We start from the raw sequence: 27,390 nt of genomic DNA, 5'->3' as shown, positions 1-27,390 counted from the left end.
CCAGCCGTCTCCGCGCCCCTCCTGAGTCTCCTCTGCCCTGGGTAGTTTCCTTCGTAACTAACGGCAGCTGAGAGGAGGGGGTGAGTGTGCCTTGGGCCAGGTCTGAGTGGACACTAACAACTGCCCCCCCCCGACTTTACATTGCAGGGACAGTATTTGAGGGCAGTTACAGACCGTCAGAAGAAACCATGCAGGAACTTGAGCTTGACATCAAAAAGTAACCCCCCTGTAACGTGGAACTGTGGCGTGGGGAGTCGTTAGCCATCTTCTTAGACCGGCTCGGGTCTAAGTCGGCGCTTGTAGAGTAGAGAGCAGAGACGCTTGTGGCTCGGCGCTTGGGTGGACCCTCCCAGCCTGGCAGGGGAGCCTGGGGGGTCTGAGCAGAAGCCCCCAGAACAGTCGAGACCGGATCCCAAGTGTAGCTTTGTCACTGCCCTCCCCGCCCCTCCCTAGAGCTCCCACCGGCCGTCTGCTTGCGAGAGCCCCGGCTGGGCCCCAGTCTCCCTGGAGGGAGGGTCCGTGGCAGTTCGAGACAAACTCACTCCTTCGGAAGCTGGTTCTAGAAACTTGGCCAGAGTTCTCCCTGGCGCCCGTCTCCCAGAGTGAAGGCAGCAGGTGGGATGTGTCCCCAGGAACTTGCAGCAAAGGCGGCGGAGGGAAACGAGGTTTTCACCGCGCCCTCTCAGGGCACCACCCCCGTGAGCTGCCCTTGCCGGTGGCCGGGAGGTAGGAGCCTGTTGTCAGAGTGAGCCTTGAGCAGCGGGGCACGATGTGCTCTTCACTCTGGATGTGCGCCGTGAGTTCTGCTCGGGTTCTGCCCGAAGGTGAGCGAGAATTAGAGTCAGAGACGTTCCGCCAGGCCAGGAGTGACACTCAGGAGGAAGTCCCGAAGTGTATCACATGGGGACTGAACTGTGTCCTTTGGACTCACTGCCCCTTCAGCTGGGCTTGGGAAAGGGACCTGCCACCTGGTGCCTGTCCTCGGGTGGGTTGGCCGGCCCGTAGACGGGGCATCCCAGCCTTGGCACTGTGGACATTGGGGTGGCATCATCCCTGCATGGGCCGATTCCTGCACTTCAGCGGCACCCGGGCCTCCACACACTCAATGCGAAGAGCACCCCCGTCTGGACTTCTACCCTGGGGACTCGGGTAGAAGTGCCCCAGCTGAGAACCTACTGCCTTGGGGATTGACAATTATTTCCCAAGACCCAGAAGTGATATATAACATATACTTTTATTTATGCCGTGGGGTTCTAGGACTTGAAATCACATGTCCTGGTATTTATCCTATTATGGCATGGAACGTTCCATCTGGTGATGGAAATATCCCAGTTGGAGCCACTGAACAAAGGCAGCCTACAGAATCTTGTTACTCCATTCCTTGGGAACTGAAGTGTATTCTTGGCATGGAATTGAAGGCATAAATACATAAATACAAAACTCATGGAAGTGTAGAAAAGAATATCTGCCATTAAGAGAAAGAAACAAGGGGCTCCAGAGACAGTTACGCAGCTGTGACCCTTGCCATGCACGGATACCCGTATGGGTCCCCAAGCTTGCCAGAAGTGATCCCTGATTATGGAACCAGGAGTAACTCCTGGCCACCACTAGGTGCAGGCCAAATATATATATATATATATATAGAGAGAGAGAGAGAGAGAGAGAGAGAGAGAGAGAGAGTCAAAGCCAGGTTCCCTGGCGCCCTCCGTTGGTGCAAGTGTCCTCTGTGAGCATGTTTGCCGTGCACGGGGCCAGGAGACCCCCTTGTACTGGAGATGAAAAGTCGCCTTGTGAGAGCACAGAAAGGCCAAGCTGAGTCAGACACTGTCCTCGAGACGGAACCCCGGAGAAGGTGTCTACACCCCAGGACCACCCAGCTCTCACGGGGTCAGATGCTCCCCGTGAACAAAGCAGAGGGCACGTTTGATTGACAGTGCTAGGGCTGAGGCGGGGCCCTTCCAGCAACCCTCTTCCTCGCCAGGGACGTCCACACAGGCACACACAGTGACGGGGAGAACGCCAGGGCCTGGCAGGACACGTTTGGTCCTTACTGCTACCCAGTCCTCCCCTCAGTGTGCCGGGGCAGAAGAAACAGGGTGGGGAGGAAGCCAAGGAGTTTCTATAATCATGTCTTTAGTGGTTTTCTCTGAGCAACTGCTTATCGCCTGCCGCAGAGCCTGGGGTCAGCTGAGGCCACTCGGGAAGTGCTGGACGGCAGGGCGGGAGGCCCCACCTGGCCAGAACCTGCTCGGCCCCCTCGCTCAGGGGCTAGATGTAGAAACGCCTGTAGAGAGAGGCTGGTCTCACGCAGAGCTAAGATGGCTAATGACCCTCTCGGGAGGGCGCGGGATGTCTGCCTTGCGGTCGCTAACCTGCGTCTCTCCAAGCCCCTGTGTATAAATAAAGCCTGTCCGGTGGCCAAGTACCGTCCACTCTTCCAGAGTATCCAGATGAGAGATGAGAGGCGTCCCCACCTTCTGGTGGCCCCGGGGCCAGGGGGCGGAATAGCCAGCAGGAATTTTCACATTTCAGCACGCCGCGTTTCCCAAAAACACCTGCAGTTTGTCTCTGGGGCACCTCGGGCTGCCCTGGGTGAGCCGCTCCTCCTAGCAGCCACTGGCACGGACAACCGTGTTAAGAAACGGCAGGAAAATCCGGTTCAGCCGGGAAGCTGCCAGCCGGCCTGGGGGTCAGCCATGCTGTCGTGCCCTGCAGTGCCCTCTTCACGGCAGGTGGCTTCCTTCTGCACACCCAGGCCACTAGGTGGGCGGGGTCCCGTCCCGCCCCCTCCAGCTCAAGTCTCTGAAGGCCCCGCAGGAACCGCACCCTCCCCGGGACTCGGTCTCCTTCCTCTGGGAGCTGGGTCAACTTGCTTCTCAGGTAGGTTCTCCGCACACCGCAGGGTAACGGTCTGTCACCAGGAAGAAGAAGACAAATGTCTCTGTCTTCCAGACACGACGAGCCCCGTGAAGACGGGGAAGACGGTGCCCCCCACTCCCCCACCCCCGGGCATGCTTGGTGCTCCTTACCTGCTGGTTGAGAGCCTGAGAGGAACCTAACCAGTCGTCACATCTCACCTTACGTAAATTTTGTTTTGCTTTGTGGTTGACTTGCCAAGAGTGGCAGATCAGCCCGTTTGTTCCAGACAAAGAGAAGATGGGAACTGGCCCAGCTGCCAAGGTCTACAGGCCTGGGAGGGAGGCCCTGGGGGTGTCGGCAGCACTTCATTGCTCTGCCCAGCCCCCTGCCTGACCTTCCCGGCACAGTCTGCCTGCCGGCCCTGCCCCCTCTCACCCAAGCAGCTGAGAGGTCCACAACTAATGCCACGCCTGTCCCAGAGCCCTCTGGCCGGGGGCTACACCCGCTCTGATCTACGTGTCCTTCTCATCCATGCGATCTGGGGCAGATACTCCCTCCCATTTTATTGAGGTTAGCACTGTTAGCACTGTCGTCCTGTTGCTCATCGATTTGCTCGGGCGGGCACCAGTAATGTCTCCATGATGAGATTTGTTGTGACTGTTTTTGGCATATCGAATGCGCCACAGGGAGCTTGCCAGGCTCTGCCATGTGGGCAGGATACTCTCGGTAGCTTGCCAGGCTCTCCGAGAGGGACGGAGGAATCAAACCTGGGTCTGCTGCATGCAAGGCGAATGCCCTACCCACTGTGCTATCACTCCAGTCCTATGCTTTATAATACTTTCTGATAGTTTCATGAATACACTAGTCCAACACCACACCCGCAATGTCCCGAGGATCCCTCCTATCCGTTCCACAGAGGCTGCCCCAAGTTAACTCTGCTCTGGGGACTGGCTTGCCAGATCTCTTGCCTTTTGCCATTTTTGCTCCCTTATTATGCTCTGTTCTACCCCACCTGTGGAGACCTCATTCTGTACCCGTCCTTTTCCTTCTGGGCTGACTTCTCCCCTCAGGACACCCCCTATTTTCATCTATCTTGGAGCAAATAGTTTGATTCCACTTTTCTTGCAGCTGCATAGTATTCCATATACCATAACTTTATTTATTCATCTGATTGTTGGACACGGGTTGTTTTCCTATCTTGGTTGTTATAGTAAGTGCTTCAGTGAACATAGATGGGTATAGAGCCTTTCATGTTGATGTTTTTGTGTTTTTCACATCCCTACAATGTGGAAGACCCAATCCCACTGGCAAAATAACCAGTCCACCAATGCCAAAGACTTATTGGTGGAAAGGATTTGTTTCTTGGTTTGCATCATGTGAAAAGGGAGCAGTCCCACTTTCCAGCAGGTAGGTATGTGAGTGGTGATGGTGGCATCTTTCTTGCCTCCCTTCCCAAAGTGTCATCCAAGGAGAAGACTAACTAGCACTTCAGCTATTTGGGTTTATGACTTGTGTTAAGTGTGGTAAGAGTTTTTTCCACTGGAGGCTGGACTTTGAATGTATTCTAACTTTCATATCTTTGCTAACCCAAATTCTCCTTGCCTTTTTTTTGCACCACACACAGGCACACACACACACACACACACACACACACACACACACATTCCCACACACAAGTACATCACCTATAAAATGGTCCATATTTAAAAGTGACAATTCAAAAGGAAAAGGATTGTGTTCCTTTCTGTTTGAATTATAAAGAGTTATGAACAGAATTATAACGATATCTATGAAATGCTAGGGATGTTCCAAGAATGGCAGCATTTTGTTCTTTCACTCTTGAGACCTCAGGAGGCCTCAGAGGTGTTCACTCAGTCTCTCTCCACCCTGCAAGATGCCGTGGAAGGTGCCCACCTGGGCCAGCAGAGCTGGCAGCAGCAGTGCGGCTCACTGGTCCATCCTGGGGGGGGGCACACTTTGAGTGCACAGACGAGTGCGATCTTTCTACATCTGTCTCTCTCTTTCTGACTCATCCCACTTAACGTGATACTCTCCATGTAGATCCACTTGTATGCAAAGGTCATGACTTCATCTTCGTGTGTGGTACAATTCCTAGGAGGGGCCATTCCTGATGCCTTTGCTCCTCCTGGTACGCCAAGCAGCCCTGTTTTCACTGTTTTTACCCTGTTTTTCCTGGATCTAGACTGGGAAGCTTCCGCCCCAGTCACATGACTTTCCTCATCTCCCCCAGATTTGACCTCACTGTTACCGGTGAGAGGAACACAGACCCTGGCACGGGGTCGCCCAGGAGCCAGCTGCCAGGGCAGAACCCTGACCAAAGCGTGACTGTTATTTGCAGGTCAGAGTGTGCAGTGCTCAGTGAACCAGTGAGGTCGGATTCAGCCCACATTACCAGAGATCTGGGTCATGTGCTTGAAGGCTGTGACACGCAGGGGCTGCTCTGGCCACCGCGTGCTGCTGCCCAGCTGCCCGAGCGACTGGAGCTGACGGTGCAAGTCCCACTCGACACAGCACCCAGTTCCGACAGCTTAGCCAGGTGCTTAGGTGGCGGCTAATCGTGTTACGTGCTGAGAGCTGATACCTTGCTGCAAGCAACTGGAGCTTGAAAAGCACAGAACAAGAGCGTTTTTCTTTTTTCAAAAGATTTGGGAGAATAAACCACAACTAGTTTTTTTTTTTTTTTCAATTGTATTAAAATCTTTAAGGACCAAGACCTCCGGGTGCCTTAAAACCATCCCGGTACCAGTGAACATGCACAGGGGCTACGGCCTGTGTTTCCAACACTCGGAAATTTAACACTTTCTAGGAAGAGACCCGGGCCCTGAGCCCTCCCCAAACCACAGACGGGTCCTCAGTGATACACAAGACCCAGGATAGGAACTCAGGGCCGTCACCTCTGCAACTCGGGAGGTCACTGTTGCAGAGGGGATGGTGACAGAGATGAGAGCAGGCCACTGTGTCCTTCCCGCCCCATTGTTCTCATCCCTGTGAATCCGCCACCCTCCCAGCAGACCAGAGCACCTGGCGACCAGGGCAGGAGCCCCTGCGCCAGGCTGTGGAGCCAGGAGGCTTTCAGGGCATTTGGAGATGGTATAGCATAGACTCGGGGCTGGTGGCTTCAGAATGACCTGCCCAGATGGTGACCATATGTCAGGAGAAACAGGTGAATGAGGCCTTCCCCTGAGGTCTCGGGTCGAACCCTGGGGCGTGAAATGCCCCCACGCCTGGCCAGTCTCTCCCCCCAGTCTGTGCTCTGCCAGGGGCTTGCTGAAATCTGCTGTTGTCTGTGGGGGACAGTGCACGACTCTATATTCTCATGTGAACTGGAAGAGGCACCACATACATGGCTAACATACACACGCCCAAACACACGGTAGTACAGGCGTACATGCATCTGCAGTCATGATCCCATACACTCACACACCTGCACACACAGTACCGCAGACGCACATGTACCTGCAGACATGGTAACCACAGATACACACAAACTTGCATACACAGTACCACATTCAGACACACCTGCACACACCATACCGCAGATACACATGCACCCGCATACATGGTACTACCACACACATGCACACACACCTGGCATTCACGGTACCACACATGCACCTGCTCATATGCTACCATGGATGCAAATTCAACTGCAGACATAGTACCACAGATGCGCACACACGATACTGCAGATGCACACAACCTGCAGACATAGTACCACAGATGTGCACAAACCTGCACGTACAGCACCACAAACACACATGCAGACATGGTATCACACGCACAGGCACCTGCACACACAGCTCTACAGATGTGCACAAGACCAGGCGAAACTGGACAGGCACTTGCATGGTGCCACAGACAACACATGGTACCACGGGTGCACACAATACCACAGAGGCACACACATCTGTGTGCGCACACATGTGCACAATAAGCACATACACACACAAGGGTTTTATTTGGAATCACCAGGTAAGAGGCATGTGGCAACAAGGACCTTCTAGGTGGAAGAACGTCCTGGAATAGCGGGGAGGAGCGGCAGAACCTGGAATGTGGAACGAGCAGGTTGAGGGAGACCGGGGGGGGGGGGTGAGGTTCACGGCTAACCCTTCTCTCTTCCCCAAGAAGGATTCGAAAATGTCCCCCCTCCTGAGAGCCCCCCGGGGGGCTGGCTGTGGGGTTCCCTTTGGAAAGCAGGGAACCCTCTAGCCCTCCAAGAACTCCCGAGTCAGCACATTTATCTCTGTAACTTGCTGGGACTAACTTTTTGGTGTTTGTTTTTGTTTTGTTTTGTTTTGTTTTGTTTTTTCGATTTATTTGTGGCCCACGGGTGGCACCTCACTCATGCGGTGCAGTGTTGGCCATGTGACCAGCTCACGCCTTCATCAGTGCTTTGCTGGCGAGGTCCCACCCTTCTCCAGTTCCACCTGGGCTGGGTTTTCCTACTCTGCGCAGAGGGACCAAAGCCATCTTAGAAACCGAGAGTGATAACAAGACCAGATGGAACCGGACAGGCGCTGCAGCTAGGCCCAGCCAGCCCGGGGCTCCAGGGCCTGCTCAGCAAAGGGGGTCACCGCTAGCGCCTGACGGGCCACGAACAGCTTCCCCCAGTGGACCTGATCCCCCTATTCCTCACCTGCAATTGTGTTAGAAGCTAAAGTCTTGGTCTAGCACAGAGTCTGACAAGATAAAAGAGCTGCAGAAAGTGCTTGCCAGATGAATTCTCTGGTGGGGGCAGCTCCCCTTGTCATTGAGAGGGTCCCCTGGGTTATGCGGGCCCCGGAAGTCTGCATATACCTGTACCTGCAGCCAAGTCAAACCGAGAGTCTCGTTTCATGCACATATTCAAAGCCTCCACGTTTGACCTGGTTAATTCCCGTCTTTTTTCTTCCTCCTCTGAAGTGCGAGACCTCAGCTACGCGGGACTGAGTGTGGGTATGTGGCCACCAGGCCGTGCATGTAGCCGCTGGCGCCACTGTGATTCTTGGTGTGATCTGGGCCTGTGATCCTTCCAACCCCCTTCTCTGTCCCTCCGTGCCCCCCCACCCCGCTCCGGGTTCCCTCATCACGTAAGCCTCCTCTCAATTCACTGATTCGGAGATGAACTGCCAATCAACGCTTTCTCCCAATGAGAGCCCTGATCACGCGATAGCTTCTGTGCGGTGTAGACAGCCAAGACTTCTGTGGCACAGCCAAGGGCCGTTGCCTATTAAAAATAAAATAACAAACACGCCTCAGCCCAGCACGCAGCTGGGTGACTGCCAGGTGCTGGATTCGGACCCCCTGGGACCGTGCCACAGAACAAGGGGGCCAGGCTGACAGAGCCCCCCCCCCCAGCTGGGGACAGAGCAGTCTCCCGTCTGCCTGCACACAGGAGCAGGGCTGAGTTCCCTCTGAGATCTGTGTGTCTGCTTTCACGTCTCCGCACCCAAACACCCACCCATCCCTTAGCCACACGAGCTGCGTTTGTGCCTTTCCTCCCTTTTTCCTGTTTGTGCTTGGTTTTTCCTCAAACCAAATTTTTTTTCACGGAAAAGAAGTGAATGAGACCCTTGGGCCTTCACTTCAGCAAGTGACGACGGAGTCCGTTGTCTTTCTCTCCCCAAATCCTCAAATTGTGACTCAGACACCCGAGGCGCCCCTCACCAGCGAGAGGTGCCGGGACACTTGCTTGGGTCCCACTGCAAACAGAACGAATCAGCCGTAAAGAACCCGGCCATTCCAACATACTCTTCGGACGATGCTGGTGCAAATTTTAGAATCCCTCCTGGAAACTTGCTACAGTTTTCAAGTGGCCCCTGAGCACGAGACGGGGAGCCCTCCTCTCCTGCCAGTGGCTCTGCAGCGGTCAGTTGTCCCTCCAGGTGTGCAGTGGCGGAGAGGAAGGGGTGGGGGGCTGTAACGTGTGTCTCTCCACTAGGCGTCATCCTTTCTGTGGCGCTGGCCGGGATCCTTGGCATCTGCGTTGTCCTGGCAGTGTCCGTCTGGCTTTTTCGGAGGAAGAAGAGGTAAGCCGGGGGTGGTAGGGGTGGGGGCGCGTGGCACGCGTGTTGGGAATACAGAACGAAGAGCCTCTATTCTCTGTGCCAGCTATTCCTCGTGGGGACCTTTCACAGACATCTCCGCCCCGATCGCCACAGCTAAGATGCTGTATATTGTGTCCACGCTGGGAATGTGACGGGGTCAGCCTTGCAGTCGTTAGTCATACCAGTGTGACCGTGGACACAAGTCCTGGTTTGGGGGATGGACCAGTCTCCTGTTTGCCTAAACACCCGAGCAGGGCTCTATCCATTCTGAAATTGTTATATCTGCTTTTACTTCTCTGAATGCAAACATTCACGTATCTCTCACCCACATTAGCTGTTCATGCCTTTTGTTTCTATTTTTTTGCTTTACTGGGTCACACCCGGCAATGCACAGGGGTTACTCCTGGGTCTGCACTCAGGAATTACTCCTGGCGGTGCTCGGGGGACCATATGGGATGCTGGGAATCGAACCAGGGTTGGATGCGTGCAAGGCAAATGCTCTACCCACTGTGCTATCGCTCCAGTCCCTTGTTTGTATTTTTATGGTCGTACTTTTTTTTCCCTCAAACCAAATTCCCTTTTATCAAGCCTGGACAAAAATGGAAAATGGATGGAGCCTATAGTTTGAAGTTGAGGCTGCCATGAAACTCAGGCCTCAGAATTGTGAGATGTAAATACACAGTTAGAAAATGAGGAAACTTGGAGACCAGAGAGAAAAAATATAGTGAGTCGGGCGCTTTCCTCACCCATGAGACCTGGGTTCAATCCCTGGCATCCCGTATGGTTCCTAGAGCACTGCCAGGATTTATCTCTGAACTCTAGAACCAGGAGTAAGTTCTGAGCACCACTGAGTGTGGCCCAAATAAGAAAGAGAAGAAAAGAAAAGAAAAACATTTTGGTTAACATTTCATTCGGGCGGAGGGAACAGTCTCCAGAGAGGAATCTGACCTCTAGGATTCACTTCATTCCATAAATGAATAGACTACTTTGTGGTTCTCTCTCTTACCGGAGCAATAGCACAGTGAGTAGGGCGTTTGCCTTGCACGTGGCCGACCCGGGTTCAATTCCTCCGTCCCTCTCGGAGAGCCCAGCAAGCTATCGAGAGTATCCCACCCACATGGCAGAGCCTGGCAAGCTCCCCGTGGCATATTCGATATGCCAAAAACAGTAATAAGTCTCACCATGGAGACGTTACTGGTGCCCACTCGAGCAAATGGATGAACAACAGGAGGACAGTGCTCCAGTGCTCCAGTGGTTCTCTCTCCTACAACTAACAAGTCTCCTGTGCTCTTATTCCACAGCAAAAAGGGCGACTACAGCAAAGGGGTCATTTATAAACCAGCCATCAAGAAGGAGAACGAGGCCCAAGCCTGAGGCCTGGCGCTCCAAGCTGCATCCCAGGAAAGATTGGAGGGACATTGCTGTGAGCATGGTCCACTGTGCCTCCCTGGACATCGGAGGGTGGGCCACGGGTGTTTGGGGGGGCAATTTCTCACACTCAGGGCCCTATAATTGGGGGAAATCTCTACTCTGTCCTGTGGCCACGGTCACCCCAGTGTGATCTGCGGATGGAAGAAACTTGACCCAAGAGACAGCATTACGACCCCTCACCTCAGCTTCCTGAGACTATGCAATGGTCCTGGGGTCACAACCACACTGCCTGCTGAGGGTCCTGAGGGCTGGAAACAAGAAGCAGAATTTCCAGGACACGGGGCTGGAGCGATAGCACAGCGGGTAGGGCGTTTGCCTTGCACGCGGCCGACCCGGGTTCTAATCCCAGCATCCCATATGGTCCCCTGAGCACCGCCAGGGGTAATTCCTGAGTGAAGAGCCAGGAATAACCCCTGTGCATCATCGGGTGTGACCCAAAAACAAAAAAAAAAAGAATTTCCAGGACACTTAGAACCACCCTCAGGTGAACCCCTGGTAATTCTGCTCCTGCCCAGCTTTTAGGACAGAGTGTGCACACCCTCTGCTTTTGAGACTCAGTTTCTTTCCTCAGGGAAGGGTGGTTGTCATTCTTGCGTTCACTTCTGCTCTGATGATGTCTTTATTCTGACGTACAACTGGGGGAAAGACTGCCCTGCTCGGGGTCCGTGTGGGAGAGAAAGAAAACAAGAGGCACACGTGGCATATACCAGAGGTCTTCCCGAGTCCCGCCCTTTGGGTGAGAGGCACCAAACAGACCGTAAAGAGTGACTAGAATGTTCTAGAACAAGTTTCCCCTTGGAATCCTCACGGGGATCCTAAGTTGTTCACCAGGAGGAGACTGTTTAGTCCAGAGCCCCTGCCCTGCCCATTAGTTGGGAAGCTCGATTGTGCTTTCGATGTTATCGTCTGGCCCATCCTTGGGGTGTCCTGCCACTGTCCTCGTGTCGATGTGTGTTTTGAGATGACCTTCAAGCCCTGGAAAGAGAAGCAGAAGTGGTATGTGGTATGCTGGAGTCATTTGTCTTTCGGGCTCCGAATCCACTCCTGTCCCCTGAGCCAAGTCCCTGCTCTGGGCCTGGCACTGGAAACGCCTTCTCGGACAACTTCAGTGTGAGAGGCTCAGACCCTCGACGCCTGTTGTCTGTGGGGGCTGGGCAGGGGAGTGTTGGGGACCCCCAAATGACAGACTGCTTCAGGGACTGTCTCCCACCCTCTCCCCCGCGTCACAAAGACGTCTTAGAGAAGATGAGTCCTCCTCGCGCTCCTGCCCAGTGGGGGTCCCGTGTTCTGACAGAGCGGTGCCTTCACCTCACGCCTCGTGGAGACGGCTGACTCCCCACCTCATCCTGACAGCACGAATGTCCTCTGGGAACACTGGTTTCCTCAGACCATCTTTTTCCTTCTCTCCCCTCTGGCTCTTTTCTCTCCCCCTCTCCCCCCGTCATAGTTTTGTAGTTACACTCTTCCTCTGCCTTAGGGGCCCCTTCACCCCGGGGCCCCCTGCGACTGAGGGGGGGTGAGGCTGTGTGTGCAGCCCGGGCTGGGGCTTTCCTGGGGGCAGTCTGGGGCCCACCGCAAGCTCAATGCTTAGGGCCAAGCAACGTGAACCCAGGGTGATGTCTCAGAGACCACCACAGACCCTTCACGGCCACAGGACATTCTTTTCGGAACTGTCACGCCTTTCCTGGGCTTTCTGTGAAAGAACACAGCAAGCCTAAGGTTTATTCATGATAAAGGGGGATTTGCTTGCTGCCGGGCCCAGGGGTCCCCCTCAGCTCAGCTCTCAGGATCTCATGGTCAAAACTACACTGCACATTGCTGTGCTGCGTCTCGGGGGGGGTACTGGGCCTTCAAGGCCTCGTTTAGGCTGCTGGCACCAGTGGTCACTAGAAGACATTCTACTGCCTCCCAGTTAGGAGAGCTGGTGCCAGGGAGAATGAGAAAACCAGGCGGAGGCTGGGAACAGACCTTCCTCTGCTTCTTCTGACTCTTGAGAGGGCTCCTGCTTCCTAGTGGCTTCTGACGAAAAGAATCAGAACTTAAATGTGTTTCTTTAGCAAGGAGCATTTTCGATCTTGCTTCATTGACCAGCAATCACATTTCAAGTTCCGGTTAAGTTCTTCTCCCCTTCACTGAACTCTATGGAGGCCTCCTGGACCTTTGGTCTCTGAACCGTAGAAGATGGTCACGTAGCCCTTCTGTATTTATTGTAAGAATGATTGTAATGAGAGATACTCTACATCTGAGAAATTATAAATAAATTCTGTTTTTTTTCCAAGTCAGACTGGTGTTTGGGAGCTGAGGGTCAAATGCGCGGAGTGGCCTTGCGGTGTGCAGTTGCGTGTCTCTGGTAATTGGTTATTTGCATGCAGGTCGTAGAGACGTCTGAGGAGAGGCCTAAAGTCAGTCAGCCGGGAGTAAGAGGAGCTGGGAAGCGGGTGATGAGGGAACAGCTTAGAGCCTGGCGTGGGAGCGTAGCGGAGTGGGGTGTGTATGGAAGGCTAGAAAGTAGCCAACAACTCAGCAGAACTGCAACCTTGAACTTCCATTGGATGGGGTGGGGTGCTCTTAATTGGTGCCCAGTCGGCCCCCGGGGCTACTGCTGTGATCTCAGCCAATGGGAGAGACGCTGAATGCAGAGACAAGGGTATGACGTTGGTCTGGCTCTGCCAGGAACCACCACGTCACCATCACCATAGCAGTGTCTATAGGGAACCATGCGGTGCCAGGGGTCAGGCTGGCATCAGCTTGCAAGGCATGTCCCCTACCCGCCCCCCCACCATATCGCTCTAGTCCCAAAGAGACATCTCTTCAGAGTGACTTGGACTCTTTTAACTAGGTATTAAAAGAATGAGGTGTTGGGGGCTGGAGTGATGGCACAGAGGGTAGGGCGTTTGCCTTGCAAGCAGCCGACCCGGGTTCGACTCCCAGCATCCCGTATGGTCGTCCCCCAAGCATGGCTGGGAGTAATTCCTGTGTGCATGAGCCAGGAGTAACCTCTGTACATCGCTGGGTGTGACTCAAAAAGCAAAAAAATAAAAATAAAAAATAAAAATAAAAGAATGAGGTGTTGAATTCTTGAAATACATACCCCCACACACACCTAGTTTTTTGTTCTGGGACATACCCAGTGGTTCTGAGAGGTTACTCCTGGCTCTGCATTTAGGAATCATCCCAAAAAGACTCAGGGAAAGAGACAGGATGCTAGGGGTCGAACCCAGGGCAGCTGTGTGGAAGGAAAGTGCCCCACCTGCCGTACTATCTCTTTAGCTTCTTGAAATGTATACTTGGGACATGAAAATTTAAAAACCTAAGCAAAAATCGATTTGGATTGAACAGGAGCTTACCCAGCAGGATCTGGTTAAGGCTACCTTGGAGAAGGTACAGAGAAGAAAGAATCCATCAAGGGCGTGGCCAGGATTCACAGAGACAGCAGCGTGTGGTCACTCATTCTTAGGTTTACATTTCTTTTTTTCTTTTTTTTTTTTGCTTTTTGGGTCACACCCGGTGATGCTCAGGGGTTACTCCTGGCTCTGCACTCAGGAATTACCCCTGGCAGTGCTCAGGGGACCATATGGGATGCTGGGAATCGAACCTGGGTCGGCTGTGTGCAAGGCAAATGCCCTACCCGCTGTGCTATCACTCCAGCCCTGAGAGTCAATCAAATTTAATAGGTTGAAAAAGCAGAATCACAGACATTACTCCAAACACACTTAAAATAACAGAATCTAATAACAACTTTTGTGTTTTAAATCAATAAAAATACAAGAGCTGCTCAGCTTCACAGTTACATTCCCAGCGTTGGTGGCTCCAGGGGATGGGATTTTAACCCTCTCCTTTCCACACCCTTTGGGAGGTTCAGCTTTGAGAACTTTGGCAAGAAAATAAAGACTGAGCAATTGAAGGCGTATTCGGAGGAGGAATGAGGGTTAGTGGTAGGTAGAAACTCACTTCCCAGGAGAACTGACCAACAGACACTCCTGCCAGTCCCTTTAGCCTGTTTCTCCCATTCCTGACACACTCAACCAACGCCCGGGTGCTTGCCAGCTTGTGCCACTGGAGGCAACTCGGTGCCTGTGAACTTCAGGGGACCTCACTCCAGGGGCTGCCCGGGTGCAACAACTCCACTGGATCCCCAAGTCCTATCTTCTGATTTCCTTGTGGTTTCAATGTTTGAGGGCAGCCACGGCAGGAAGCTCTAGTACACGCCTGTGCATGCAGTCCTGGAATTGGTAACTGGGGCCCACCCCTCCACTTGACGGGTCCTTGAGGACTTCCTTCTAGGGGTGCAGAGAAGTTCTGAGATCAGCTCCAAGAGGCCATGGATGCTCTGGTTTGCCCATGTAGTAACCTAGTTCAGGGTCACTTTCCACATCCATGTGGGGCACAGTAAAACTAGTGCATTTGTTTTTCTTGTCACGAAAGCGAAATAACTGATATGTAGTAATCCAACAGTATATGGTCAAAGGTGATGGATGATGCCCCTAATGCATTTGAAGAAGAGAGCATGGGTACAAAACTATCTTGGGGTGCACTGGCGAGTGAGAGTAAACACTTTTCTTTTTTTTTAATTTTTTTATTTTTTAATTAGTGAGTCACAGTGAGGGTACAGTTACAGATTCAAACATTTTGTGCTTGTTTTTCCCTCAAGCAGTGTTCGGGAGCCCATCCCTCCACCAGTGTCCATTCTCCACCACCAATGAACCCAGTATCCCTCCCACCCTCCAATCCCATCCCCCCACCCCACCCCACCTCTGTGGCAGGGCATTCCAATTTGTCCTCTCTCTCTCCTTTTGGGTGTTGTGGTCTGCAATAGGGGTATTGAGTGGCCATCATGTTCGGACACTAGTCCACTTTCAGCGCGCATTTCCCTTACCACTCGGGATCTCCACTCACAATTTACTTGGTGAGTAAACACTTTTCTTAACTGCTGCTGCCACCTACTGAATTCCTTGGAAGCGGGTTAAAACTGTCCTCACAAATACAGTAAAATTGATGTGCACTTGTCGTGTATTGTGATTGAAGTGCAATAATGGTAGAAACACAGCAGCATAACGGAGAAGTTTGGGTATTCTAGTGCATTTTAGTGAATAAACACAGATACAATGACTGTCTAGTCTGTTGAATGTATTTCCTTTTTTCCATTTTTTTATAACTTTAATTTTTTTTTCTTTTTTGTTTTTGTGGGGATCACACCTGGCATTGCACAGGGGCACTCCTGGCTCTGCACTCAGGAATTACTCCTGGCGGTGCTGGGGGACCATATGGGATGCTGGGAATTGAACCCAGGCCGGCCACGTGCAAGGCAAATGCCCTACCCGCTGTGCTATCACTCCAGCCCCTAATTTTATTTTTATAAAGTTGTTCACAATAATTCATTACATTTAATATTCAAACACCAATCCCACCACCGTGCACCTTCCCACCACCATAAGAGGAAAATGTGTGAAGATTGTTGTATTTCATCCTGGAGCCATTTAAACCCTTGTAGAAGCGATTTTGAATGTATTTCTTAGCTCCTTCCACCACCTAGTGGTGAAAACTTCACTTACAAGCCCAGTTAAACAAATGTGTGTTGTGTGTTGCCCATGAGATGAGTAACTAACGGGTAGAACCAGCATAGTATCCGGTAGAATGTGGAGCTGTGCTGTTCCAAATTTTGACATTTCAGGGAAATAGCAGAGATACAGGCCTACCTAACTTGCATTATTGTCGTGAGTGGATTTGTTTACTGCTTGTGCGGCTCCTGGTGAATTCATTAGAAACTCACATTGCTGGTATGATTGATCTCATGTGCTTGTTTTATACGACAGTTGAGTGGAGGAGATGACTGGCAAGCCAGCCCACTTCGCACAGGTGCTGAGGCCAGCAGTGCCGTAAGCCTGAACACAGAGCAAGGAGCTGCAGGCATATCTGATGTGACTCTTTTCCCCTTTTGGGTCACACCAGGCAATGTTCAGGGGTTTGTTCTGGCTCTGCACTCAGGAATCACTCCTGGCAGTGCTCAGGGGACCCTATGACATGCTGGGAATAGAACCCGGGTCAGCCGAGTGCAAGACGAACGCCCTACCCACTGTATTGTCGCACCAGCCCCTGATGTGACTTTATTCTAGACACAAGACGGGTTTGAATTGGGAAGACTTGATACAGGGGAGTGAGTGACCCCTGAGTCTGCCAGGAGTGATTCTTGAGTTCAGAGCCAGGAACTACCCCTGAGCAATGTCAGGTGTGGTCCAAATTCCAAAGAGAAAAAGATAAAAATATTGGGCATTTAATGAGTAATACATACCTTATAAACACAAAGAAAGGGGCCAGAGCAATAGTACAGCGGGTAGGGTTTTGCCTTACATGTTCAATTCCCAGCATCCTGTATGGCCCCCCAAGTACTGCCAGAACCAGAAGTAACCCCTGAGCATCACTGAGTGTGACAAAAAAAGCAAAATAATAATACTAAGCACAAGGAAAAACTAGGAAATAGATGAAATATATATACAAATTTACATATAAAAGGGTCACAATGTATGCTTTCACTAAGCACATAGTGATAAATAAAACATTTGTGGTTTTGTATTTTATTTATATTCATGGTTTGAAAAATATGCTATGTTTACTCATATATCACTCTCCTAACCGTGTGCATTTCACAACAAATATAAATTTCAGTGCTGGCCTCAAGATCTAAGGTATAAGTGATCAAATCTTTTGGTATAAGTATCACTGTTTTGTTCAGACTGATAATAAAGCAGGATGACCTTAGTGTCTCATTTAGCCCCCGTAAGCCTACCAGTAGTGGTCCCTGAGCACAGAACCATGAGTAACCCCTGAGCACTGCCAGGTGTAGCCCAAAAACAAAGAATGAACTCTTATAAGCATAACCCAGCAAGATTAGCTACTGCTATAGGTTAGCTGTAGAATTTGTCACATTAGGAAAATAACTTCCAGAATGTAACAAAGATTAATTTTTGGGGGGGGGCCAAACTCAGTGATGCTCAGGGTTGCTCCTGGCTCTGTGCTCAGGAATTACTCCTGGCAGTCCTTGGGGAACTATATGAGATGCTAGGGCTCAAACCAAGGTTGACTGCATGCAAGACAAGCATTCTACATGCTGTGTTATCATTCCATCCCCAAGATGAATTTTGGAAATAATTTTAGGAATGGAAAAAGGGGTTGAGTGGGCAGAGATATAGCACAGTGGATGAAGTGCTCACCTTGGATGCAGCTGACTCAGGTTCAAATCCCTAGGCCTGAATATGCGCCTCATCCTGATCAGGAATGATACCTGAGCACAGACTCAGGGGTGATTGCTGAGCTCAGCCAGGTGTGCCCCACAAAGAAATAAATGAAAAGATTATTTCTTTGAAATGCCCCTTATAGGGGCAACTTTCTAAGACGTTTTATTCTCTCAGCCTATTCATTCATCATCATCATCATCATCATCATCATCATCATCATCATCATCCCGTTGATCATCGATTTTCTCGAGCAGTCCCAGTAACGTCTCCATTCATCCAAGCCCTGAGATTTTAGCAGCTTCTCTTTACTCGTCCTTCCCAGTGGTGCCACATTGGAGGCTCTCTCAGGGTCAGGGGAATAAGACCCCTGACTGTTACTGGTTACTTGTTACTGGTTTTGGCATATGAATACGCCACAGAGAGCTTGCCAGGCTCTCCCATATTCATTAATAGGTAAAATAAGCTATAGAATTAGGGAAATGTCCATATCCGATGTTGTTCTCTTTCATTTTACTTAACTTCTTGGTGGGTATTACTGTCATAAGGCTTTGTGTCAAAGACAGCGCGCAAGTATTCATGCCTTTCACGGCCATGGTTTGTGGAGATTTTCTCATCCTTACAAAGGTACAGTTCAGAAGGAACGCTCTGTTCTTTCTCATCATCAAGAAAGGACAGATCGCTGGGTAACAGGAAGAAACAAAAATACTGATGTTTTCTATCTCCTGTACTTTACGGCTGTACGGTAAGTAAATGGTAAGGCAGCAACTGACCCAGTAAAAGAAAACAAAGCAGCTCCCCAGGACTAGGATGGTGTGGGTGGCCTTGAATTCAGGAGAGGTTCGTGGGCAGAGACCGTTCTTGAAGATATGCCGGACACGCTTGTGATGGTTGATGAGAAACTTTACCATGTACACACCGGCCCCGATCACAAGGAATACACAGAGAAAATCTCTTAAAATCATGCCAGCCGTAAATAGGAGTGGCCCGTTTTTGTGATGTGCCATACAGTATTTTTGATAATACACGTCTTCGTTTCTAGTGAAGTTAAATGGGGCTTTTACTGCTATGATGACCTGAATATAGATCAGCATGTTGATAACCCAGAAAGAAAGAAAGGCGGGAAAAATGCAAGTGTGCATTTTTGATTTAAGTGACGCCCACCAACAATTGTTGTTAGTAATAACGTTGGCTTGGCACACACTGAGCAAGGCTGTGGTACAGAGAGAAAGACCCCGGGCAACTCTGTACAAGAATGAAACTGCCTTACAACCAGTGTCGCTCAGAAAATTTCTTATTCCAAAGAACAATAATATTTCTGGTACCCCAGCAAATAAAATTGTCATAGTATTGGCTAACGTTAAATGGGTAGCTATGCATTCTATTGCTTTTTTTGTGTGGACCTGAAAAAAGTTATTCCTCACATATAAAAAGGTGTTCCTCATATATAGCATGAGCAACAATGTATTCCCAATAAAACCAATCACAAATTGTAAGAAAAAAAATAGTCCCAAAACAACAGCATGTAGAAATATTGTGTTCATTGGCTTCTTTTTCTTTGGAAAGGAACCTGCACAGAGTATAAAAACACAAATTGGTTTAGACCTGTGAGAAATGATGCTAGAGTGAAGATGACTTATACACTTTAGTAGAATGTGCAAACACTGTATCATTTTACATTAAATGGAATATTAGTGTTCAAACAATGAGTCTCACAATGAGAGACGTTACTGGTGCCCGCTTAAACAAATCGATGAGCAACAGGATGTCAGTGACAGGGAAAGAATGTTCAGAGCATTATTGAAGTAGTTAAGGAAGATTATATCCCCTCCAGTTTGTAAAATCGCTCCAGTTAACTATTTTCAGAGAAATCAATTTAGTATCTTATTGAACATTTCTCTATTTATCAAATATATATTTCATGGGTTGGAGCAATAGTACAGTGGGTAGGGCATTTGCCTTGCATACGGCTGACCCGGGTTTGATTCCCAGCATCCCATATGGTCCCCTGAGCACCGCCAGGGATAAATCCTGAGTGCAGAGCCAGGAGTAACCCCTGTGCATTGCCAGGTGTGACCCAAAAAGAAAAAAAATATATCTATTTCATGTCTTGGAGATTATATTTGCTGAAAGTCATTTCCTGAAATCAAAAGTTCTAATGCATTTCTGTTATATGCCACAGACAGAAAATTATTCAAGTATTTTAATCATATTATTGGATTTCCACTGACATTGTAATGTTCTGATCTCTCACCAGATCTTACCTTAGAGTGACACAGGACCATCTCACCCTGCAAAAATATTTTCTTGGATCTTTTCTTTCACTATTCCTTACTGATTTCCCTTCCGATGTACTCAAATCCATAGGTTACTTTAATGAATGCTTCAGTATGTCATTTGAACGTTAAATTCATCTCCTTTCTCTACCTGACGTCACAGTCTCTTAAGCAATGTCTTTTGTTGTAAATCTTTTTTTTTTCTTTTTGGGTCACACCCGGCAATGTTCAGGGATTACTCCTGGCTCATACACTCAGGAATCACTACTGGTGGTGCTCAGGGGACCATATGGGATGCTGGGAATGGAACCCAGATCGGCCACGTGCAAGGCAAATGCCCTACCCGCTGTGCTATCACTCCAGCCCCTTTTGTGGTAAATCTTTCTTCTCTCTGCCCATTACATAACATGCCTGTGGGTCAGAGTGTTAACTTTAATACCGAGGATACGTCTAGTTGATTTTCAATCACTCATTTTGATTACAGAGGGACTAGTCATCCCTCTATAATATCTATTACAAGGAAGGAAGGAAGGAAGGAAGGAAGGAAGGAAGGAAGGAAGGAAGGAAGGAAGGAAGGAAGGAAGGAAGGAAGGAAGGAAGGGAGGGAGGGAGGGAGGGAGGGAGGGAGGGAGGGAGGGAGGGAGGGAGGGAGGGAGGGAGGGAGGAAAGGATTTTTTTTTAGGATTTCTCCATTTATCTGTAAGATACACCAAAATCAAAACGGAAACAACTGAGAACAAATAAAATCCCCTGGATCTCATCTTCGGAAGCAAATGCATGCAGTCAGCCTGGCACTATTTGCCTACAGCTTGAGCTCTTAGGGTCTTTAGCCCTTAAGGAGGGAGGAAGGGCCGGGAGAGGGTAGAAAGGGGAGTGAGGGGAGGGAAAGAGGAAAGGAAAGAAAGAGAAGGGAAACCACCAATGTAATGGACTTAAAATTTGACCAGGTGAAATAGATTAGATTACTGCATCAGCTAGTGAGAAAGGCAATGTGTTTTGGGGGGTGGGAGGTGGTGTCCATCAGATTCAAGGGTTGCTTCTGGCTCTGCACTCAGGAATCACTCTTGCAGGCTTTGGAAACTATGTGGGATGCTGGGGATTGGACCCGGGTTCCCCACGTTCAAGGTAAGCACCATACGTGCCCAACCGGGGTTCAATCCTCAGCATCCCACGTGGTCCCCGAAGCTGGCCAGGAGTGATTCCTGAGTGCAGAGCCAGGACTAACCCCTGAGCATCACACAGTGTGACCCCAAGAAAGCCAAAAAAAAACCCTCTATCAGACTATAAAACCAATAACCAAAAGCACGAGTAAATTAATTTATTCAAGGTAATTATAATAAATACTTAAGTTGTGAAACAATTTTCTAAGCATTAAGTTTTAACATGTCACGTATTATAGGCCCATTTTTCCCTTATTCCTCTAATAATATAAGGAAGAAAATTCTCAAAATACAAATTGTTGATATTATGATTCATATTGATAATATTTTACAATAGTATTTAATGAACCTCTAAAGAGGGTATCATTATAGGCAATACAATCCATATAATAGTTATTATTTTAGTTGCATAATAAAATCACAAAATATTTCATATTGCTACAATAATACTATTGTAAGACATTTTTAATTGGTGAAAGAAACTCAAACTTTTAAAATTTATGCAAACATATTTTTGGAAGACATTTCTAAATTGAAACATCTGATATTGCAATGGACAACCTTCACCAACAGTAAAACCTATGGAATTTACAGCAAAATTAAAACCATTTCATTAAACTGATATAGATATTTCTAAAGAAAGGCAATGGAGACAAAAATGAGAAATCTATAATCTATAAAGGGTGGGAGTGAAATAAATGAGAAAATTGGAATCCAGAAACAATGCTTAGTAAAAGAGGAAAAGTGAACACTTTCTGTTTAGAAAGCAATTAGCCAGACTGAGCTGGGTTCAATCTCCAGCACCACACGTGGTTACCTGGGCACCGCATGAAAACACAGAACCCTGAGCACCACTGAGTGTGTCCCAAAACTTAAAAAAAGAATTACTGGGGATGTAAATATTATAGAACTAACTATGACCACCATAAAGTTCTTCAAATTATTTTAAATTTAAATGAGACACAAGAAACAAAAAGCAAACATAAGAGAATACGAGGAGTAACAGAAATGTGATAAGATTAAAATTGCATAAAAATCACAAAGAAATATAAGTATAGACACTTGGAGAGGTGTATTTAGCATAGGGAGGATGTCATAGAAAAATAGAGTAAGAAAAAGGATATGCTTGTGAAGCTCTAATACTCCCTTCAATAGAACTGAGACAGGAGGTGCTTACTGAGTCTGAGGCTGGCCGTGTTGATGGGACCCTGTGACAAATCGCAGCTGAAAGTCTGTGTGTATATCCAGGGTTATAAAAGCAAGTAAGTGACTTCTTCCCCCAGAGACTTTAAGTCAGTTTAAGCTTGGCAACTTTCTGATTTGTCCATGGAATAACAAATTATTATTCTCTTAGCTGCAAAGGGCTCCATGGATCAATTTAGAAAAGTTTTTAATTAAATTTCCATCCTGTGTTAAACTCACAAACATCTCTTCATCGGTTTCATCATGTTTCGTCAGCATGATTCTGCGGAGTTCTGCAGAAGACAAGAAAATAAACTCAGAGACCGTTGATTTCACTTAGAAGAAAGCAAATGCTGTACATTGATCTTGTCAAAATAAGCAATTCAGAATAATTGCTTCACCCTGGGGCTTCTGTCAGTCCTTGATTTTCATTAAAACAGTTATGTCTCCACTGATTTAGCAAAGCAAGAATTATAAATGGCAGGGTCCAGGACAAAAATATCAGACTGAATTTTTACTGAATCCCTAGAATTTATTTAAAGCCAAAACAAATATCTCTTGAAAATGAAGTCATTTTTACTCATGCCTTCTCCCTTTGGCATCTGCCTCTTCTTCCTTCCATTCTCAATTTCTTTCCTTCTCTTTCTTCCTCCTCATACTCTGGATCAAGGGTGATCTAGGCGTCCTCTCTTTAATAGGCTGCATTCTCTCCTCCTATTATTTTACATGCTGCACATAAATGAGATAATCCTGTGTTTGTCCTTCTAGTTTACTTCATTTAGCATAATATCTCCCAGTTCCATCCACATTGTAGCAAACTATGATTTCATCATTCCTGACAGCTTCATAGTATTCCATTGTGTGTATATACATATATACATATAAATATATGTCACATCTTTGTGAACCCCCCATCTATGGTTGGCACCCTAATTTGAGTTTGTATCTTAGCTAGCCTGGCAAGCTCCTGGTGGCATATTCAATATGCCAAAAACAGTAACAATGATGGGTCTCATTCCCCTGACACTGAAAGAGCCTCCAATGCAGCACCATTGGGAAGGATGAGTAAAGAAAGGCAGCTGCTAAAATCTCAGGGCTAGGATGAATGGAAAGGTTACTGGCACCTGCTTGAGCGAATCGATGAACAACAGGATGACAGTGACAGTGATACAGTGATCTTAGCTATTGTACTGAATGCTGTAATAAATGGTGTGCATAAATCCTTTTGGATAAGTGTCTTTATGCCCTGGGGATAGATACCCAGATGTGGCATTGCTGAGTTATGTGGAGGTTCAGTTCTTATTCAATTGAGAAACCCCCCATGTTTTCATAGGGGTTGAACTGGACAGCAAGTATTCCCACCAGCAATGGACGAGAGTTCCCTTTTCACCACAATCCTGCCAGCACAGATTATTTCTGCCATATTTGTTTGTTTGCTTGTTTTGGGGTGACACCTGGCGGTGCTCAGGACATATTCCTGGCTCTGTACTTAGGGAGAACTCCAGGTGGACTTATCATAGGGAGTATATGGATTGCCGAGGAGAGAATCTAGCTTGGCCTCGTGCAAGGCCAACACCTTACCCACTATTGCTCTAGCCCCCTGGCCAGTACTTTTGACATGTATCATATGTACCATTCTCTCTGGTGTGAGATGATACCTCACTATTGTCTTGATTTGGATTTCCCTAATAATAAGTAATGATGAGCATTTTTATGTGCTTGTTGGCATTTGCCTGTCTTCCTCACAGAAGTGCCTATTCATTTCCTCTCCCTATTTTTAATAGGGTTTTTTTTAATGGTTTGCTGTTGTTGTTAATCTTTCTAAGTACTTTATATATCCTGGGTATGAACCCTTCATCAGATGTGTTGAGTGTGAATATTTTTTGTTTTTGCTTTTTGGGTCACACCCAGCGATGCTCAGGGGTTACTCCTGGCTTTGTACTCAGGAATTACTCCTGGCGGTGCTTGGGGGACCATATGGGATGCCAGGGATCAAACCCGGGTCGGCCGCGTGCAAGGCAAACGCCCTACCCGCTGTGCTATCGCTCCGGCCCCAAGTGCAAATATTTTTTTTTCCATTCAATTAATTGTCTCTTAGTGTCAGATCCTGTTTCTTTTGCCCTGCAGAAACTCCTTAATTACGTGTAGTCCAATTTGTTAGTTTTATTTTATTGCCTTTGCCAGTGGCATCGTATCAGTAAGGACACCTTTAAGGTCCAAATCTTGGAGCCTTCTGCCTATATATTCCTCCATATATTTTATAGATTCTGTTCTGACCTCAAAGTCTTTGATCTACTTTGAATTGACTTGTGTAACGTGTGAAACATGGGTCCAGCTGCAAAGGTTTTCCAGTTTTCCCAGCACATTTGTTGAAGAGTCTATGTCTACTTCATTACATATGTTCATCTCCTTTGTCAAATATTAACTGACTCTATATGTGGGACTTTGTCCTTGAATGCTCAATTCAAGACATTGGTCAGAGTCTATCCTTGTTTCATTACCACTCTATTTTCATCACTGTTGCTTTATAGTTTGGGTCAAGTTAAGTAATAAGATGTCTCCCAGTTTCTTATTTATTAGTATAATTTTGGCTATTATGGGTCCATTATGATTTCATACAAACTTTATTGACTGTTCTAAGTCTTTGAAGAATGTCATCTGAATTTGTTTTTGCTTCTGAGCCACACCCGGCAGTGCTCAGGGCTTACTCCAGGCACTGTACTCAGTGATCACTTCTGATGGGCTCAGGAGACCCTCTGGGATGCCAAGTATCAAACCCAAATCAGCTGTGTGCAAGGTAAAATGCTACCCTTTGTACTATTGCTCCAACCCTTATCATCTGAGTTGGATAGAGGGTGCATTGAATCTGTATAGTTGTTTAGAAAGGATGCTCATTTTGACAGTATTTTCTTTTCCTATCCATGAGCATGGAATATTTTCCCATTTCCTAAGGTCTTATTCTATTCCTTGGGTTTTTTTAAGGTTTTCATGGTATAAATCATCCACCTCATTTTTTTAATAAATGTATTTATTGAATCACCATGAGAGCAGTTACAAAGCTTTAGGATTTAAGTTTCATCATACAATGATGAAACACCCACCCCTTCACCAGTGCACATTTTCCACCACCAAAAACCCCAGTATATCCCCCATCCCACACCCTCCCCCTACCTGTGTGGCAGATGATTTCCACATTACTCTCTCTCTACTTTGATTGTCACTGTCACTGTCATCCCATTGCTCATCGATTTGCTGGAGCGGGCACCAGTGACATCTCCATTGTGAGACTTGTTGTTACTGTTTTTGGCATATCAAATACTCCACGGGGAGCTTGCCAGGCTTTGCCATGGAGGCGAGATACTCTCAGTAGCTTGCCAGCCTCTCCTATTTTGACACTAGACCCACCATTATCATTTGGGATATTACCCAGCACGCAGATCTGCCAAAAAGGCAGCATTAGACAATTTGTTTTCTATTGCTGATTATGAATAGCATATTGCAGCCCTACAATTTTGGAACTCTGAAATTTTAATAATTAAATCTGGAGGGATTTCTGCCAAAAGCCGCTGGGTTCCGAAATTTGTTTCTGAGTCCCTGGGATCATGGCTTAAGCCGCTTGATCAGTAACCAGAGGGACCGATCGTGAGAGCCAACTCAGGTCCTCACTGGGGCAGGGGAGGAAAGGGCTGGCTCCACCCCCATCCCATGAGGCCCCGCATGTCTCGTCACTGCAGGCCCATACCTAGCTGTCCATTGGCCTCTGGAAAATAGCGACCACCGAGCCACGAGGGGGAAGCTGCAGAGGGACAGCACCATTGCCCACCTGGGGCCGGTAACCTAATGCAAAGTCTGGATGCATTTCTGCCAAAAGCCGCTGGGTTCTGAGATTTATTTCTGAGTCTCCCACCTCTTTTTTTATTCCTAGGTACTTGATGATTTGGGACACTATTTTAAATGGTTAGACGCTTTGATCTCTTTCTCCTCTGATTCATTATTTGTATATAAAAATGTGACTGATTTTTGTGTATTAACTTTATAGTTGGCCACTTTGCTGTATTGATTTATTATTTCTAAGATTTGGTGAACTGTTTAGGGTATTCTTTGTATATTACGTCACCTGCAACCCATAACAATTTGACTTCTTTTCCTATTAGGATCCCTTAAATTTCTTTTTCTTGTCTGATTGCTATTGCTAGAACTCCTAATACACTGTTGAATAAGAGTGAGACAGCAGACATACTTGCCTTATGCCTGACATAAACAGTAATGTCATTGTTAAGAATAATAAAGTTTTTCACTGCTAAGACAATATTGGGGGGAGCTGAGCGATATTACAGCAGAGGGTGATTGCCTTGCATGCGGCTGACCTGGGTTCAATCCCTGGCATCCCATATGGTTCCCCAAGCACTGCCCAGAGTGATTCCTGAGTGTAGAGCCAAGACTAGCCCTTAAGCATCACTCGGTGTGACCCAAAAAGCAAAAGAAATCCAAAAGGAACAATATTGGTTTGACTGGAGCAATAGTACTGTATGTAGGGCATTTTATTTGCATGCAGCCAACCCAGGTATGGTCCTTAGCATGCCATGTGGTCCCCTTAGCACACCAGTAGTGACCTCTGAGTGCAGATCCAGGAGTAGACCTGGGCACTGCTAGGCATGACCCCAAACAAACAAAGGGAATATTGGATATTGGCTGTGGGCTTTTTTGTCATTATTATCTTGAGGAAGGTTTCTTCCACGCCTACTTTGATGAGAGTTTTTAACATGAATGGATGCTGAATCTTGTCAAAAGCTTTCTATCCATCGATTGGTATGATCATAGCACTTTGTCTTTCCTATTATTCTTGTTAAAATCACTGTGAGATATATAGTTACAAAGTTGTTTATGACTTATATCACCAGCGCACATTTCCGGCCATCAATGTCCCCCGTTTCCCTCCTGCCCACTACCCTTCCCCACCCTCTCCACCTGCCTCTATGGAAGTCTTTCTCCCTCTCTCCTCTCTCTCTCTCTCTCTCTCTCTCTCTTTCTCTTGTTTTCCTTTTAAGCACTGTGATTTGCAATACTGTTACTGAAGGGGTATCATGTATCATGTACATCACTTTACCTCCTTTCAGCACCCAGTTTTTGCTGAGTGATCATTTCCAATTATCACTGTCCTAGTGGTCACTTCACTACCCCAGGTGCACTCTCCCTGCCTTTGTGG

At 47.9% G+C, this 27,390-nt stretch overlaps 1 protein-coding gene across 2 annotated transcripts in view; it reads left to right on the top strand.

Moving 5' to 3' along the window:
- The window catches only part of CA12 (carbonic anhydrase 12), a 60,759-nt gene extending 48,150 nt beyond the window's left edge, over nt 1-12,609 (top strand). The window contains exons 9-11 of one of the 2 annotated variants that reach the window (XM_055129632.1): nt 7,783-7,815; nt 8,801-8,888; nt 10,208-12,609. In XM_055129632.1, the coding sequence (XP_054985607.1) occupies nt 7,783-7,815; nt 8,801-8,888; nt 10,208-10,280 (194 nt within the window). In that variant the 3' untranslated portion in view covers nt 10,281-12,609. The remainder of the gene's footprint in view (nt 1-7,782; nt 7,816-8,800; nt 8,889-10,207) is intronic. The other variant, XM_055129633.1, reaches the window with a different exon arrangement.
- Nucleotides 12,610-27,390: the final 14,781 nt, after the last annotated feature.

The sequence above is a fragment of the Sorex araneus genome, chromosome 2 (genome assembly GCF_027595985.1).
Source record: "Sorex araneus isolate mSorAra2 chromosome 2, mSorAra2.pri, whole genome shotgun sequence".
Taxonomy (NCBI): domain Eukaryota; kingdom Metazoa; phylum Chordata; class Mammalia; order Eulipotyphla; family Soricidae; genus Sorex; species Sorex araneus.
This window is presented reverse-complemented; position numbering and strand designations above follow the sequence as displayed.